The sequence below is a fragment of the Zea mays genome, chromosome 1, assembly GCF_902167145.1.
Source record: "Zea mays cultivar B73 chromosome 1, Zm-B73-REFERENCE-NAM-5.0, whole genome shotgun sequence".
NCBI classification, from domain to species: Eukaryota; Viridiplantae; Streptophyta; class Magnoliopsida; order Poales; family Poaceae; genus Zea; species Zea mays.
In genome coordinates this window covers 71,738,498-71,757,528 of record NC_050096.1, presented here as the reverse complement: position 1 = coordinate 71,757,528, position 19,031 = coordinate 71,738,498, and the positions used below count along the sequence as shown (strand labels likewise).

The window sequence follows — 19,031 nt, the reverse complement described above, 5'->3', positions numbered from 1 at the left end:
AAAAAGATGCATTTAAGACCTTCAGTCTAGAATGCCTTGGAGCTGCTGCAGCAACCAATCAAGCCTGATTATTTTAGTGATGTTAATGCACCCATATTCCTATTTAATATGGGCAAACAGGGAAAACTCTATGATAATTAATCACTCCTTGGTATGCACAATCATGTCCTAAACGACTACCTTTACTGCACTGGAGGGAGTACCTTTGAAGAGGCTTTGACAGATTAAATTGAGAGTTGCTACAATGCCAGAGAGAGAGGGCACAGGCAATAGGCTAAATAAATAAATAAATAAATAAATATTTTTAGCTAAAATATTCGAAACTCTTGCCGGTCAATGCACGGGCAGAGAAATATCAGCAGACAGCCGCGTAGTACACCGAATCCAGCCAGCGGGCGCCGCACACAGACGAGAGACGAGACGGCTGCGAGAGCAGAGGCAAGACGTGTCTCAAATCTCGCCGTCTCTCGCCGCTGCCTCCTCTCTTCTCCTCTAGAGAAACCGGCCGAACATTCTCGGCAATAATTAAAAAAAAAAACAGTCCAGCCTGCCTGTGCCTGTTTCGTGTGTCTGAGGATCTCCTGATCTCCTCCTCCCCCCTCCCCTGCTCCCTCCCCATCGTCATCCACCTCCTCCACCCATCCCCTCCTCGCTCGCTCTCTCGCGGCTTCCCTCTCCTCCTCTGACCTGCGCATCTGAAGCATAGATAGCAAGCAAGGACCCTGCTCAGTGCTCACCTCGCCGGAGGTGCTGCTGCTACGGCGGCGGCGGCGTACTACTACTACTACGACGAGGTAACCACCACCACCACCACCCGCCCCCTCCTCCTCTCTTCTCTCGTCGGGAATCGTCCTGGTGCTGAGCTGACCGGAGCTCGATTCACCCGTTCGTTCCTCTTGCTCAACACCGTGTTCGGGCAGGGGATGCTGCGTCCGATCCGCCCGCGCCTGAATTCCTCCACCCCTGCCCTGCCCTGCAGTCACTGACAGGTTCGCTGCGATTTCGCCTCGACCCGGCTCCACGGTCCGTGCTCCGTCGCCCCCGGCGGGCGGACCCGATTCCCGGGTCTCCGCCGCCCTCTTCGCCTCGCTCCCGAGGTCGTCTCCACGTGCTCTCGGGAACTCTGCGCGCAGCTCCGGATCTCAACCGTTTCGTTCCCCTCAACCACCTTTTCGTTTACCCGGATTCCTTTTTTTTTATCTCGTTCGTCGTCATGGATCGATGATCAAGGTGTCCGCCTTCCCTTCGAGTACAGGCAGCAAGGGGGGAAGGAAATCGCGGCAGTTAATTCCGAGATCTGTGCCGATTTTTAGGGCCCAAGCTGGAAAGATTCGGCAAGTACTACGTCTGATCTTGTAGCATAGTACCCCCCTCATGTCCGAATAGTGAAACTTGTCTCCGCCCTTGGCGCTTTTAAAAAGTACTACTCATTTTTTTTTAATTCGCGCACTCTGTGAACCAAATCCTCCTCCTTCCTTATCCCAGGCAGCCTCCCCATCTCCTGCGAGTTGCGTGCTCACCGATTCCCGCTCCTCTCCATTGCAGACTCTGCGCGCGCACAAGCCCACAGGAGTGCAGAATTGACCGCGCGCACGACGACGACGACCACCAACAGCAACAGGAGAGAGGAGGAGATCGATAAGGGATGGAGGGCGGCGAGACGACGCTGTCCGGGTTCGGCGGTGCCGGGGCCCCCGGCGTGGACACCAAGGTGCTGCACGCGTTCCAGACCAGCTTCGTGCAGGTGCAGACGCTGCTGGACCAGAACCGCCTCCTGATCAACGAGATCAACCACAACCACGAGTCCAAGGTGCCCGGCGACCTCTCCCGCAACGTGGGCCTCATCAGGGAGCTCAACAACAACATCCGCCGCGTCGTCGACCTCTACGCCGACCTCTCCTCGCTCTTCGCCGCGGCCGACGGCGGCGGCGGCCGCGCCGCGTCCGAGGGCGGGTCCGTGGGCACCGTCCGCCACCAGGCGGGCGCCGGCCACAAGAGGATCAGGTCCGGCCTCGACTGATTTGTTGCCAGGCATTTCTTCTTCGCAGAGAAAAGGAGTAGCAGTACTAAGTACAGTAGCTAGCCACGTACCACCAGCCGCAGCGAAACCACCTCCCTTTTGTCTTCTGACTTGAGCTCTTCTTGTATCTATCGACATACGCTATATATCTATCTATCTATTTATATGTCTCCATTACGACTGTTACCATATTCTTGTTGCTAAGAGCTACTACTACTTAGTATGCGATTAGTCTGTATTTTCGATGCAATGCAATTCATGGACGATGCACGCAACATACAGGGTGAACTTGTCTGAATTCCCAGAGAAACATATACTACACTGAAGTTTGCTGTGCTAACTGATTTGTCGATGGCAGACCACTTTCTTTTTTACTCTGCATCATTCACCAGGGAACACAACAAAGCTTAGGTCCTTTCGATAACCTAATTCAGGAAGCGATGCCATGGCTGACCATGATGGCCCCCCAGAAAAATCCAAGGGAACTCATGAGATGTCAGACGCAAACAGGTGAACCCCCCCCCCCCCCCCCCCCCCCCCACTGATTTCATCTGTGCTTTACACTGTCAGAGAAGAGAAATCCGAAATCCAAGAGCAAAGTCATGATCTTTTGGCGAGCTCATGCTGTCCTCCTGCTTTCCTTTTCTTTCGTCATGCTCGCTTCACTTGCGGAGAAGGGTGCATTCCCCCCTGCCTGCGACGCCACCGTCGCTTCTTTCCAGCGGTCCCGACGACTCTCTCGCAGCGGCGGCGGCGGCGGCACTTTCTGCGAGAATCTGTTAAACGCTGGCCGTTCCATCCGGCATTGGATGATGATGATGACTGCACCAGCTGTTTGAAATGAACGGGGGAAAAAATGCAGCTGCGAGAATCTGTTAAAGCGCTTTTGCCACGAGAGCACGTTTGTCGGCGTGGGGTTTTCCGCAAGATTCTCTTGCGAAAAGACTCTTTTATGCACAGGCATCAAGTACTAGTACAACTTTGGAATTGCCAGAATTCCTAGGTGCGTGTTCGGTTGTGGGACTAGGCGGGTTTGGTTGACTATATATATATATATATATATATATATATATATATATATATATATATATATATATATATATATATATATATATATATATATATATATATATATATATATATATATATATATATATATATATATATATGTGTGTGTGTTTGGTTTGAGTAATAAAGTGATTCATTTTCTTCTCGCTTTTTTATTTGGTTTGTGTAATAGAATATGTTGATCTATCATCACCCCATTCCTTATAAGCTAACTAGTTGGTTGTCCGTGCGTTGCGACGGCTTACAACAATACCTACATAAACTATCTATCAAAAAAAATTCAAGATTTTTTATTGATTGTCTCCGCTCTCTATAATATATTTTTTGATTTGGCTAACTGATGTTATTTATTACTCCATGCAAATATGTCTTGTTACAACACAGCCAATGAAGTGAGCGATTAGAAAAGAGTTCACAACGATTGACTGAATGAACTGAGATTATAAAATGACATAATTCTATCATATAGAGACCAAATAAGAGAAAGTTTGTGAGATCAAGTTTATAAAATAAGTCCCATGAAGCCAAACTTTTAAAAAAGATAGATCAAAATATGAAGTGATTGCGAAAGTCAGACATCAATAAAAAATGGATGCGCTCCATATAAATTACGCTACTTCGTAGCAATTACTAACGTTTAAAACCAACAAATAACCTTTTATTTTGCTGTTAGTGTGACAAATCATTGCTGCTCAATCCAATTCAGCAACCTCAAACACCATGTAGTCCATTACGCCAATGTTATCTCAGAAACGACCTAATGCTTGTAAGAGCAAAGAACGTCGTGCCGTGCTTGGGCTGTAGCCTCGGCCCGTAGTGCTGGCCCGGCCCGACACGATTATTTTTTTATTTTACAAAAAAACGTATATACCTATATACAATTTATATTCAATATTAAAAATATCTTACCGTGATGTTCTATTGGTTAGACAGTTTCACCCAATGTCTCCCGCCCTTCTTCCATCAGGGCATGGGTTCGAATCCCACCTCCTGTGCCGTTTTTTAATATTTTACGCTGATTTAATTAAATGGATCGACAAGCTAACGGGCTGGTTAGCAGGGCGTCGTTTGACATCTATAGCGTGCAGCAGATTAATTTGAAATAGCTATGAGAGGTTATTTGTAAAAAATGACGCATGACGACCGTTGAAACTGATGCTTTAAGTATAGTATAGATAATTAATATATACATAAGGAGTGAGTTGATTTTACCAAAATTAATGGAATGGATATATGATGTATCACCTCATTAAGCATAAAATGACTCCACAAACTAAACACCAGATGCTTTGTTTCTCCCACTAATTGACGGACTCTATACCCATCCCTCGTCTGCACCCGCTTCCAACTGTGGCTCGGCAAGGTTCGTGGCTGCTTGCGCAAAGTGGGTTGGTTCTGTCTTCTGTAAAAAAAAAAAAACAGAGAGACTTTAGGGCTCCTTTGGAACATCCGAACATAGGAATTTTATAGGAATAGTACAAATATTTCACAGAAATCAGTTAAAAGCACAAAAAACACAGGATTTAGGAAATAATACTTTATTCCAAAGAAGGCCTTACTTTGGAGGAGGAAAATGACATCTTCACTTAAAAAAAATCAATAGAATCTAGGATCTGAGATGAACTTCCATGATTTTGAGGAAAATTCTACTACTGTACTGTGCTCAATCAATTACATTACATTAGCACAATGAAAAAGTTCGAATCACCGAAAAAGAGAGATCTTTATGCGGCAGGCCGCCTCAGTTCCAATCATGCTGCGCATGACCAGTATGATCCGGTGACCAAAAGGAGGAAGCAGCCCGGCCTTTTCTCTAGACCCTTGCGCTTGCGCTGTGCCCAGTGGCCAGTGCCCACCGCAACACCTTTTCTGCACGAGGCCGTCCGTCTTCCTGCGCCAGTGCGTGTCCAAGGTTTATAAAACCGGCGGTTTTCGGCTATATGTGAAGATGATTTACTGTTAGATGCTATTTTTTTTGCCTATTTTAAGTGCTAGTTTAGTGCCCAGACATTGTTACTATTTAACTGTTTATATGTGACATATATGTGAAGATGTTTTATATCAAGTATGTAATATTCTTGTAAGAGACATGTCGGACATAGTCTAAGAGCATGGAGAGAATGTTAGCACGGTTTTCAAGTGCAAGTATTGTAGAGAAACGAAGAGCGGAGGTGGTGGTACCTGTTTGAAGAAGCATATGGTACATAGAAGTGCAAGTATTTCAGATGCATGCACATATAACTACAAACATCTCACATATAGAAGAGCAAGTATTCTAGATGCATGCACATATAACCTCAACACTTATGCATGGAAAGGACCTCCAGTTAAAATACAACCAGAGACATGTACATGTATGGACCCCTCCACACATACACTCAAATTTGACAAATATGTACTTCTTCCGTTTCTTTTTATTTGTCGCTGGATAGTGCAATTTTACACTATCCAGCGACAAATAAAAAGAAACGGATGGAGTATCCAGCAGGACAATATCCCACATATTTTTATGGTCTTTTCTAGCTGCCTTCATATGATTATACAGGCAGCGAGGTGAGTTTATTTTATTTTTTCATGAACTATTTATTTGTCAATCATGTTGGTGCACATACCATGATCCTTCAAACATGCCTGAGTATTATGACTCAAGTCGATTATGTGGATGTTTCATAATTGAAAATGTGTGGACCCATTCATGGCATGAGAGAACTCTAAATGAACATGTATTTGACTATTGTGAAGTCCAATCTATTGTTTGTTGCATGATAATTGTAGTTTCTGGTTGTATATATTTGTCTTGTGTCATATTATTGATGAACAAATATTGTGTAGACCAATTAATATTTACTGTGCAACGTGAATTGAGCAAATTACAAACAAACCTTGTCGTTTTTTTATTTTTTTATGTAAAAACTTTAATTTGGTGGAAACCCGCCGGTTTTGGGTGGTTTACCGACAGTTTATCAACGGTTTACTAGTGCAAAAAAATTGAATTTGGATTGAGCAAACCGGTTGGTTTTTATAGGTAAACCAGTGGGTGGCGGTGTTTTACTGCAAAACGGTTTTACAAACTCTGTGCGTGTCCCTGTCTCCGTGTCCAATGTATGGATATCTGAAAACACAAGCTACTGTGTTCCACAACAACCGGTACGGGATGCAGATCTTGCGGGCGTCCAGGAGGTACAGCCTCTGTAGACCGCAACAGAGCGAACTACGATTTCACAACGTGAATGGAGGTTCACTTCAGTTTTGCTTAAATCGTGTCTTTGCTTAAAACGTGATTATATAAAAGAAGCAAGTTTTAAGGTTTATTTTGTAAAACAATGTAGAAGCTATGTTACCAAATGGTTTTTTTTTAAATGGCTTTGCCTAATGCCTCTCCTAGAAAAGCTGCTCGCACTCAAAAAGTCAAAAGCTAGCTAGAGCCAAATCTAAAGCCTTGTCAAAGGGACCTTAGTGCTCAACAATTCCATAATGCGATGTACTGATAGGAATATCGTAGTGCCCTCCTCACCCAAACGCTTTTATCATCTGGTTGATTTCACTGTTCCATTTATTTAGCTTAAGGCCTTGCTTTACTTCTCCATCTTCTTAACTATTGCATTTCAGATAGTTCTTTGGAAGCATGAAATAACATATGATATCATTTATGAGAACAAGAAATTAACCTTACTTTATCATTCAAATTTCACTCAGTCTTGCAATACTGGGAGACTACTACACTTCATAAAGTAGTCCTACTTATAGGTAACTACATACAATCACCATCCTTGTGATTGGTATGTTGCACACATCCGTTCAGACTGAGCGCGTGCATTGACCAAGAAGCAACCGTTGTTTGATTAATTGTATAGAGTCAGGCTGATGCTGCACCCGTAGATGCAGCATAGGTAAAAAAATATATTACTCTGCTGCATGGGCGCATACGCTCCGGCATTCAGTTTCTGGCGGGCCACCGTCACTAGAGCCAGGCGCCGCTCGTCCGCCCATCCAATCAGTCGGTATATACTCCCTCCGGTCACAGATATTATTTTACGTTTTGGAAATATTCTATTCTATATATTAACTGTGGGAGCAAAACTTCTTCCATGTTCATCCACGTCATCCCTCCTTCCTTCGTGGCCACACGATCGAAATAGAACTTTGATGAACCGATCGGTTTTCGTGTTCTCAAACCGGCCTATTCTTGCACATTCATGGCATGAACTTGAGATAGGTAAGCATATCTTTTTTTTTGAATTCGTGGCGTTTTATTGGTTGGATCAGGTCAGGTCAAATATTAAATATAGTATAATTATAAAACTAAATATACAGATGAAGACTAAAATACGAAACAAACTTATTAAACATAATTAAGTCTATATTTAATACTTATAATTGATATTTAAAATTTTAGATGTGACACGAACTAAACTTTAGTAAGGGGAATCAAACACCTGGGCTCGCCACGGATCAGCTCGTTTGAATTTTTCACGAGTTGAGCTAACATCCCAGATTTTCAGCACAGATTGTTAACGAGCCAGCTCGAGCTTAACTGAGCTTGCTCGCGAGCTCAAACGAGCTATCACATTTCAACAAAATAAAACTACATTTATATTATTTATGTATGAATTAGTAAAGTGTTTACGTGTATGTGTTGTGGCTGTGGGATATGATATGGATTACACTGATGATTGATGAACTGTCTCTGTTTAAATTATTTTCTGCAAATGTGCATGTGGATTAAACTGTGAACATATGTGTGAATCATAGATTTATGATGTCCTTGAACTGTATTAATTTGATGTTGAATTGAAAGCATCTCCAACAAATCCTAAAAAATATTTTTTTCGAACACATAGGACTTGATATTTTCCTAAAACTTTAAATCCTAAATAAAATGCTACTGCTCCAACAACTTTCAATGTTTTTTTCCTAAAAAATGTGACAGTTCTATGGCTCAGGGTGAGGCGGCGTGGGCTGGCTCGATGGGCCATGCAGTCACGTGTGTGGACAGAACTCACAGAAGGAGTGAGGGCGCAAGGTGGCAGCAGAACATTGGGGGCCCAAACAGTGCCACAACGAGCCTTTTAGAATTTATCAGGAATTCGTTTTAGGCCCAAACATCGGGGCCCAAGGATACTGACGGAATGACAGCCCAGGACAGGAATGAAGAGTGTAGCTCAACCACTGCCTGCCACTTGAACCACCCGGCCAGAAAAGCGGAACGGAATCGCTGCGACCCACGAGCTTCCAAGGAGAGAGCGCACAAGGTGGCAGCAGGGCATTTAAGCAACGTCGCAACTGCCATCCAGGTAGGCTGACATGCACTGATCTGTTCTGGTGCAACAAATCAACCGACACCACTCCATATAATCATTCTCGTACATCATTTCGTTTGGATTTTTTTTTCTATTTCCCGAGAAGATCATAGAAGATGTGTGAACAGAACTTCAGATGAGAGCGGTCGTGTGTTTGGAAGCCTGCATCTGCATGTGAATGTAGTCTATCTGAACGAATGCAAAAAATAAGATTTCATCTTAACTCGGTGACCTTCACTGGCTATCGTAGCTGGTGAATGCAGTGTATAAGTGTATTCTATATGAAACTTGTGCATTAACATCAAAGTTTATATTTTAAGCGAAATTTAAAATGAGAAAATCTATATGGTGCCCATATTTATGGACCCGTTTGTTTCAGCTTCGGTAGTGATGAATCTATTGCAGGCTTTTCAACCGCTTTTGTAAGAAACAGTTTTGCTGAAAACCGTTTAAAGTCAACGTAAATATAAAATCGGCTGAGTCATCGTGATAGTAAGTCACAATCTAGATCACAAACCTTATGAAACTATTTATCTTTTTTGCATGTAATCCTCACGATACTTAAATTCTTTCCACAGTTAGGTTCTCATAAAAGCTCGTCAGAAAAAGGATAAAGTTTGTTAAAAAGGAAAAAATACTTTCTGGAGAAACTTTTAAATGGTGTTTAATTCATCGGTATACATACGCTATCTGAGTATTATTTTTAAAGCCGTCTTAAAAATTCTTTACAGTGCTTTGTAAAAAGAGTACGCCACAATAACGGAGGAGGACACAAGGTTAAGAAATACTGTGACGATTAATTTAGCTAACAAAAATATGTATTATCACAAGTACTAGTAACTTTTTTTGTGTGGATCGCTGGGACGAACAAATATCTGAATGTATTTGTATAAGCAGTACTCTCTGTTCTAAATATAGTTCACTTTATTTTTGCCAACTTTATTTTCTTTCAAAACACACACATCCATATATACAATAAATACATTAGAAAAATACACTTATGTAGAAAATTTAATGAAACTGATTCAATGTAGTTGTCGATAAGCTTAGTAAAAACTAAAAGAGAACCTTGACGAAGATAAAACTAAACTAGGTTCATATTAGATATGAACATATTAGACCATCTCCAAAAGTAGGTTTGGGATGGGTACGGGGCAATTTCCCCCTCCCGGGGCAGGAATAGGAAAGAAACTACCCCTGCAGAGCCTCACTGAAACCTAATAAGAAATTGTAATATGTATTTGTGTATTGTGATTTGTATTCTGTAAGACTGAGACTATTACTAAGTTAAAATAATCGTGGCTTATAAGTTATGTTTGTATTATAATGTTGTTAGTTATTTTAGATTTATTTTTGTCCTGATAATTGATATATTTGTAATTGTTATTATACAATATATATTTAATTTTTGTGTTCTAATATTCCCCACGGGCCCTCGAATGGGGAACGGGGACCTAGGGGACCGGGACGACAATGATTTTATCCCCGTTAAGTTAAACGGGGCGGAGATGGAGAATGGGTTTCGGGGAACGGGACACGGCCTCGCCCCTTTGCCATCTGTATCCAAAAGTCTTTTTATTTTTTACTCTTTATTTGACTATCTATTTATCTTTTCATAAAGATTAAATTCTACATGTAACATCTCATTCTAACAGAATCTCTAACATGCAAGTTAGTTTGATGAGCCAGAGTGGCTAACCTAGTTTAGCTAGTGAGGGAGCCAATTTAGAGAGCTGGATAGCTTTGCGAGTTGGATAACTAGTCTGTTGCAGAATTATTTTGCTATTAAATAACTAAAATTTAGCTTGATAAGTCATTTAGCTAATCTCTTAAAGATGCTCAGAGAGAGTAAAGATATGTAGTTTGATTGGCTATGCCCCAAGTCCAATCATGAAGCTCTAATATTTATATCTGTTAAAACATTTAGATTTAGCCGGTGCAAGGGTATAGTCGTTAGAGCATCTACAAGAGATTCTTTATTTTTGGCTCTTTATTTAACTCTCTATTTATTTTTTCATAAAAAATCGTTACACTTTATATATAGCATTCACTTCAACAGACTATCTATCTATTTTGGCTATGGCTAGCTAAGTTTGACTAGTAAGGGAGCCAATTTGGAGAATTGGATAACTTTCTCGAGTTAGATATAACTAATCTGTTTGAGAGTTATTTTGCTGTTGATTAGTCAAAATTTGGCTTGGTGAGCTATTTGACTAGTATCTTGAAGATGCTCTTAGACTAGTATTGTAAATAATTGTGGATGATCTGTAATAGATGACTCACGGGCGTTAATATACAAATAGGTGTAGGCATCAGAATCGACTGTTTTCTTTAAAACCAATGTCTTAATTTATATTGAAATGCAAAGAGATTATTCAATAGCCAATGAGTGTTAGATTCTTTTCACTTATTCGACACGCAGAAATCTCGGCGAGTTTCCTTTCAATTAAAATCATTTGGGTCGCTGCAGAGAAAGACGAACGATGATGGATGTATCATGATTGTGGCGACAGCCTGGTGAAACCGGTTCCAATCATCACAAAGCGCAAAATTTATATAACTAATCTGAAGATCATATATCCAACACACGGCTGCTGCTTCAAAAAGTATAGCCGATTAATCGTAAACTTTAGGCTTATATGTTCATGACCCATCAATCAAGGAAAGCAATGACCCGTAGTGCCTTGAGGAGACGTTGCCATCTACTCCGTTTCTGAATAATACTATAAGTTGATGGGTTCTGCTGAAGTGGTTAGTAGTGTAATGATAGATCATAATTTGACAAGATTGCGTCCCTTTTGTATATTGTTTTCTTTCTTTTTTCGTTTTGGGAAGATGGCTCAATTTTCACCGACCTAAAGCGGTTCAATACCCGTGCGTTGCAACGGGAATATATAATAACAGTATATTACAATAATTTATATATAAAATATGTGTTATATCATTATGAGAAAATATTTTATAATCAATTTGTGATTCTGGCCATACATAAATTTTGTTATTTTAATCTATCTGTTTCACTACTATATTGCAACCATCAGTATCATACAGAATTCGATATATGTCACGATTTGCATGGTCTCATCATTGGAGAGCACGTTCCACACATGCAGGAAGAAATTCCTCCGTACATCGTTAGTCATTAGACACGTACCACCATACGCTTTTGCTTAAATAAAAATGCAAGTGTGTGTTTGCGAAGAGAATTAAAGGCAAGTCGGCACAAAAGCTACCCCAACAGTGGCGAGGATGACGAACTGGTCATTATTGTCGGTCCTCCTCTGTGTCACCTCCTGCGTCGTCAAGATGACGCCACGGTCCTCGATATAGTAGTCGTCGAACGCGCGCGACATACCGAGTACTGATGACTCTTGGTTGGGCTGTAAAACGAAGTGCACCCTGCGCTCATCAGCAAGGTAGTACCCCTGGCCATTGCACCACCAGATGCGCTACTCCTCTACATACATCATGTTCAACGACAATCACACAACGTTAGCAACGGCCATCGTCCCAACGCACAAGAATTCATGGCCGGTCAGTAGCGACTTACGTGGCAGGTTGGGCTTCAGGTGGACGATGAGCTGGACGACGTGATGGCGTCGTCGCCAAATGCGATGCCCAGAACAACCCGAGAGTCGCCGACGTTGGCGACGACCATGAGGTCCCCCTGCTTGACGATGGACAGCGCTGAGCAGCCGCTCTGCACCGCGTCCAAGCGGCGGCTGCGCCGGAGCTTGTCGTACATAGCGGCACATGCGGCCACGTAGGACTGTTTCTAGAGGTCGAACTGGCAGTCGCCACGTTTCTTCTCGTCGTCGATGAGCGACCTCAACGCGAGTGCCTCCCGCTAATGGTGTTTGTTCGGGATTTTCAAGTAAGAAACATGGATTCATGTTTTGGCATTGGTTTATAAAAATGACTTACAAGTCAGATCCATGGAAAAAATATTATGAAGAATAAATGTCACGCATGCAAAAAAGGAATTTAAGTTGAAAACATTATTCAAACAAAAGAAATTGCATGTAAGGCTCTTTTTTAAATACTACTCTCTCCATCCAAAAATATAATTCAAGAATTTCGGTGATACTTATCTACTACTATGCATTGTGCAAGAGTAGCAAGTGAGCTTGGGAAGAGATGTTGTAGATGTATTTCCTATTATAGGTGTAGACATAAACACACATGTGGTGTAGCGGTAACTATTGCTGGCATTTGCTTGAAAAGGTCGTGAGTTCGAATCCCCTTGGGGCTATGTGTATTTTTTTTAATTTTAGTTAGACGTCGGCTGTACGGGGGAATGACAATGAGAATGAGATTTGCGGGGAGGGGGAATGAGAATGATAGATATAGAATGGTGGCAGAACATGGGAATGGACTATGTGCGGGGAGGAGGGAATCAGAAAGGCAGAACAGGAATGGTGGCAGAACACGGAATGGGCAGAACAAGGAATGGCCGACTACTATTGCAGCCTTAATAAGTAGTATATATTGTGCTTCCAAAATAACTAGGGAAGCTTCAGTCCAATGTTGGATCCGGTTCAACCGCACCAGGTTCCAGGAGTCTATAAAAAGGAGCCACAGGACGCTAGGGTTTTATTTTTTAGCGCCGTCGATGGTGAAGCCTCCAACACGATGCTCGATGCATGAGCGACCACGCCCCCACCCTACCGATGCGCGCACGACAGCGGTTCCCTGAGGGAGCGCGGCGGGGGTGGCCATCCTAGGCGGGAGCGACGGCGACGACGGATCCTAGATGCCGCGCCATAGTGGCGGTCACCTGAGGCGCACGAGATGTTGAAGTACGACGACAACAGTCCCACGGACGTGCGAACGACGATGGATCTAGGAGGCACGTACACGACGGCGGATCCCAAAGGCGCGTGTGTCGGCTCCCCGGAGACGCGAGATGACGACGACGCTCTGTTTCAATCATTGTTTATGCATGGGGTTGTTGGTTAGGCACATATTAGGACTTTTTCATCAATTATGATGCAACTGTAGATATTTGTGTAACTTTCTATGAAAATTTATGCTTTTGTCCGATTTATGTCATCCAATTTTTGTGTGTATATAATGAGAACAAAAATGATATTCAAAAGTTACACGCATGCAATGAAAACACTCACAACTTGCCATATTTTTTTAGATCTACCATAAAATAATATCGCATGCATGGTTCTTGTGGGGACACGCCCCGTATGCATATGACTGGTGGAGGGACGACATACAATCACATAAATATTTTTATGCTACTTTGTATACATATATATGCAACATTAATAGGTTTTACGATATACTGTCAGTTCATGTTTCCCCTTCCATCTATTGTATATTTGTCGGGTACCGTAATTAGGGGTACCCCCAACACTCCTAAACACGGCTGGCAACCACCATCAGCATAAGCTGCAAAGACTAATGGGCACGATTCAGGTCAAGACTTCGTCTACCCAAGGGACGCGATCTCGCCTCGCCCGAGCCCAGCCTCGGGCGGGAACTGTAGTCCCGGACGAAGTTACGTCGTGCCCGAGGGCCTCCTCAGGCAGTGGGCGCACCCTCGGCACGCCCGAGGCCCAACTCGAGCAGGCTTCGTCAAGAAGCAACCTTGGCCAAATCACCTCTCCAACCGACCGTATCACAGGCGCATTCAATGCGAGGATCGCCTGACACCTTATCCTGACACACGTGCCTCAGTCGGCAAGGTCGAAGTGACCGCAGTCACTTCACCCTTTCGCTGATCGACCTGACAGGAAAGCAGCGCCGCTCGCCCCGCTCCGACTGCTGTGCCACCCACCAGGGTGAGGCTGACAACAGCCAAGTTTAGCCTCGGGCACAACAGGAAGCTCCGCCTCGCCCGACCTTAGGCCTCGGCCTCGGAAGGAGGTCTCCGCCTCGCCCGACCCTAGGGCTCGGCCTCAACCTCGGCCTCGGAAGGTGGTCTCCGCCTCGCCCGACCCCAGGGCTCGGCCTCAACCTCGGCCTTGGGAGGAATCGTGTCCTCGCCCGACCCCAGCCTCGGCCTCAGGAGAAGTCTCCGCCTCGCCCAACCTTGGGCTCGGACCGACCACGCCACGGGGGATACATCATTATCCTACCCCTAGCTAGCTCAGGCTACGGGGAAACAAGACCGGCGTCCCATCTGGCTCGCCCCGGTAACAAGTAATGATGGCTCCCCGCGTGCGCCCATGACGATGGTGGTTCTCAGCCCCCTACGGAAGCAGGGAGACGTCAGCAAGATCCCAACAGCACCGACAGCTGTGCTTCTACAGGGCTCAGGCACTTCTCCGACGGCCACGTTACCGCGTACACAGGGCTCTAGCACCTCTCCGACAGCCACGTTGGCATGTACACAGGGCTCAGGCACTTCCCTGCCAGACACGTTAGCGCATAGCTACACCCCCTATTGTACACCTGGACCCTCTCCTTGCATCTATAAAAGGGAGGTCCAGGGCCTTCATGCGGGGGGTCGCGCGGGAGAACGAGCTAACGAACAGGCTCACTCTCTCTCTCTCTCTCTCTCGCGAACGCTTGTAACCCCTACTACGAGCACACCCCCCTGGTGCGAGATAACACGAGCCGCGTTTTTTCCCTTGTGTTCCATCTCGCGCCAACCCATCTGGGCTGGGACGCGCAGCGACAAATTTACTCGTCGGTCCAGGGACCCCCCGGGTCGAAACGCTGACAGTTGGCGCGCCAGGTAGGGGCCTGCTGCGTGTTAACGAACAACTTCCCGTTGAGTTCCAGATGGGTAGTCTTCAGCAACCTCTTCAGCCCGAGATGGTGCTCCGCTTGTCCCTCGATGGCAGCTACGACATGGTACTCCTCCCCCCGCAGCGCAACAGCAACCACGACGGTCGTCAGCTCGCCCGATGGCGGCGAACTCGACGACGTCTTCCCCCCGTGGCGGAAGAGCAGCATCCGGGTTTGTCCCGCCACCCTCCTCACCGCAGGAGGAGGAGACAGGGCAACCGTGGCCAGGCAGGAGGCGACACCTCGTCGGCTGTCGAGCGAGTCGGCGACACCGACACCCCAGCGGGGGACATGTCGGGCGTTGTCCTCGCACCTAAGACAACGACGGATGTCGTTTCCCCGCAACGTGCCAACCCCAAGCAGACAGATGACGCCAACACACTCGCGAAGGGCTTGCTGGGCGTTAGCCTCGTACCTAAGATAACGGTGCAGTCCGTCCCCGACGTGACTTTGTCACCGTCCATCGACCAAGAGGTACCATCCGTTTTCCACCCTGTGCCTTTTAGATTCAGCTTCGATCCGCCAAGTGACCCCGCTTCGGTGAGCGCTTTCGTAAAGGCATACCCTAACCTTCCGGGGTACCATATGTGGTCAACCTGGGACCGACTGACGACCGTCTCAACCTACGGGCCTCCGGGTTCCGAGGAAGAGGACGGTCCCGACTCCGGTTAGGATTTCTCAGAGCTCCGCGATCCCAGTGCCATGCGAGACTTCATGACCGCATGTGACTACTGCCTCTCCGATTGCTCCGATGATGGCCAAAGCCTTGACGACGAGGGTTGTGGCCCAAGTTGCGAATGTTTCCACGTCGATCTAGGGGGTCACGACGAAGGCAACCACCTCGGTATGCCGGAGGATGACGATCCCCTTGGGCCTGCGCCTCACGTTGACATCCTGCGGGAGCTAGCTGTGGTCCCAGTCCCTGCGAGGGGTCAGGACACACAGCTCGAGCAAATCCGCGAGATGCAGGCCAAGCTCGATGAGAAAGCAGGGCAACTTGTGCAGCTCCGGCAAAACATCGAGCAAGAGTGGGCAGGCCGAGCACTCGCCGAAGAAGCGCGTCATCAGGCCTAGGACGTCCAGCGCCGTATCATTAATGATGCCAGGGCAAGGCTGCCCCCAGCCTCCAGCGGGTCAGCCAGAATCTGGCTGCAGCGGCAATACTACTCCGAGCAATGCCGGAGCCATCCACCACCGAGAGGCGGGGTATCCAGGGAGAACTCAAGAATCTCTTGGAGGATGCCGCGGTCCGACGGGTCGAAAGCTCTGCCTCCCGAAGGCAAGGGTGCCCCCCGGAGCATCGCGCAACGACTTCCCGACTCATGCGAGAGGCCTTGGTCCACACCGGGCGCACGAGGGACGCGACGCCTGCAGCCCCGGGTCGCCTCGGCAACGAGCACCACCGCCACGACCATCGAGCCCGCCTCGACGAGAAGGTGCGCCGAGGCTACCACCCCAGGCGTGGGGGACGCTACGACAGTGAGGAGGATCAGAGCCCCTCGCCCGAACCACCAGGCCCGCAAGCCTTCAGCCGGGCCATACGACGGGCGCCGTTCCCGACCCGGTTCCAGGCCCCGACTACCATCACCAAGTACTCGGGGGAAACAAGGCCGGAGTTGTGGCTTGCGGACTACCGGCTGGCCTGCCAGCTGGGAGGAACGGACGACGACAACCTCATCATCCGCAACCTCCCCCTATTCCTCTCTGACGCCGCCCGGGCCTGGCTGGAGCATCTGCCTCCTGCGCAGATCTCCAACTGGGATGACCTGGTCAAGGCCTTCGCTAGAAACTTCTAGGGCACGTACGTGCGCCCTGGGAACTCCTGGGACCTCCGAAGCTGCCGCCAGCAGCCAGGGGAATCCCTGCGAGAGTATATCCGGCGGTTTTCGAAGCAGCGCACCGAGCTGCCCAACATCACCGACTCGAATGTCATCAGGGTGTTCCTCGCCGGCACCACTTGCTGCGACCTGGTGAGCAAACTGGGCCGCAAGACTCCCACCAAGGCAAGCGAGTTGATGGACATCGCCACCAAGTTCGCCTCTGGTCAGGAGGCGGTCGAAGCCATCTTCCAGAAGGACAAGCAGCCTCATGGACGGCAACAGGAAGACGTCCCCGAGGCGTCCGCCCAGCGGGGCACGAAGAAGAAGGCCAAGAAAAGGCGCAAGCAAAGCGCGACGCCGCTAACGCGGATCTCATCGCTGCTGTTGAGCACAGGAACCCCCGGAAGCCTCCCGGAGGGGCCAACCTGTTCGATAAGATGCTCAAGGAGTCGTGCCCCTATCACCAGGGTCCCGTCAAGCACACCCTTGAGGAATGCGTCATGCTTCGGCGCTACTTCCATAAGGCCGGGCCCCCGGCGGGAGATGGCAAAGGCCAAGACGACAACAAGAAAGAGGGCGACAGGGAAGAGGAGTTCCCCGAGGTCCACGACTGCTTCATGATCTACGGTGGGCAAGTGGCGAACGCCTCGGCTCGGCACCACAAACCGGAGCGCCGAGAGGTCTGCTCGGTAAAGGTGGCGGCGCCAGTCTACCTAGACTGGTCCAACAAGCCCATCACCTTCGACCAAGGTGACCACCCCGACTGCGTGCCGAGCCCGGGAAGGTACCCGCTCGTTGTCGATCCTGTCATCGGCAACGCCAGGCTCACCAAGGTCCTCATGGACGGGGGTAGCAGCCTCAACATCATCTACGCCGAGACCCTCGGGCTCTTGGAGATCGATCTGTCCACGATCCGGGCTGGTGCGGCGCCCTTTCATGGGATCATCCCAGGAAAGCGCATCCTCCCCCTTGGGCAACTCGATTTGCCCGTCTGCTTCGGAACTCCCTCCAACTTCCGCAGGGAAACCCTCACGTTCGAGGTGGTCGGGTTCCGAGGGACCTACCACGCGGTGCTGGGGAGACTGTGCTACGCCAAGTTCATGGCTGTCCCCAACTACCTCAAGATCGAGATGCCAGGCCCCAACGGGGTCATCACCGTCGGATCCACGTACCGCCACGCGTACGAATGCGACGTGGAGTGCGTGGAGTACGTCGAGGCCCTCATCGCCGACCTAGAGTGCCTCTCCAAGGAGGTGCCTGACACAAAGCGCCACATCGGCAACTTCGAGCCAGCTGAGGCGGTTAAGTCCATCGCCCTCGACCCCAGCAACGACGCCTGCAAGCAAGTCCGGATCGGCTCTGAGCTCGACCCCAAATAAGAAGCAGTGCTCGTCGACTTTCTCCGTGTGAACGCCGAAGTTTTTGCGTGGAGTCCCTCGGACATGCCCGGTGTACCGAGGGATGTCACCGAGCACTCACTGGATATCCGAGCTGGTGCCCGACCCGTGAAGCAGCCTCTGCGCCGTTTCGACGAAGAAAAGCGCAGAGCCATAGGCGAGGAGATCCACAAGCTCATGGCTGCAGGGTTCATCAAAGAGGTATTCCATCCCAAATGGTTAGCTAACCCTGTGCTTGTGAAAAAGAAAGGTGGGAAGTGGAGGATGTGCGTAGACTACACTGGTCTAAACAAAGCATATCCGAAGGTTCCCTACCCTCTGCCTCGCATTGATCAAATTGTGGACTCCACTGCTGGGTGCAAAACCCTGTCATTCCTCGACGCCTATTCAGGTTATCACCAAATCAAGATGAAAGAGTCCGACCAGCTCGTGACTTCTTTCATCACACCTTTTGGAATGTACTGCTATACTACTATGCCATTTGGCTTGAGGAATGCAAGTGTGAAAGGGAATTAGGCTTACACCTATTCCCTGATTGATTTTGGTGGTTGAATTGCCCAACACAAATAATTGGACTAACTAGTTTGCTCTAGTCTATAAGTTCTACATGTGCCAAAGGTTCACAACAAGCCAATAAAAAGACTAAGAAAGGGTTCAAACAACGAGAGCAAAAGACAGC

The 19,031-nt window shown here is 47.4% G+C and overlaps 1 protein-coding gene across 6 annotated transcripts; it reads left to right on the top strand.

Annotated features, from left to right (window-relative positions):
• Positions 1-261: 261 nt before the first annotated feature.
• On the top strand, positions 262-2,297 carry LOC100281645 (uncharacterized). 6 transcript variants are annotated; one of them, XM_035966851.1, is made up of 4 exons: positions 393-794; positions 980-1,148; positions 1,256-1,334; positions 1,546-2,297. In XM_035966851.1, exon 4 carries the CDS (start codon positions 1,646-1,648, stop codon positions 2,018-2,020), a length of 375 nt encoding a protein of 124 aa, XP_035822744.1. In that variant the 5' UTR covers positions 393-794; positions 980-1,148; positions 1,256-1,334; positions 1,546-1,645; the 3' UTR covers positions 2,021-2,297. The 6 variants fall into 6 exon arrangements, with proteins under 6 accessions (XP_008675217.1, XP_035822744.1, XP_008675248.1 ...); XM_008677026.4 differs by having other exon boundaries at positions 921-1,148; NM_001348962.1 differs by having other exon boundaries at positions 453-794; positions 980-1,334; positions 1,546-2,204.
• The last annotated feature ends 16,734 nt before the right edge of the window (positions 2,298-19,031 follow it).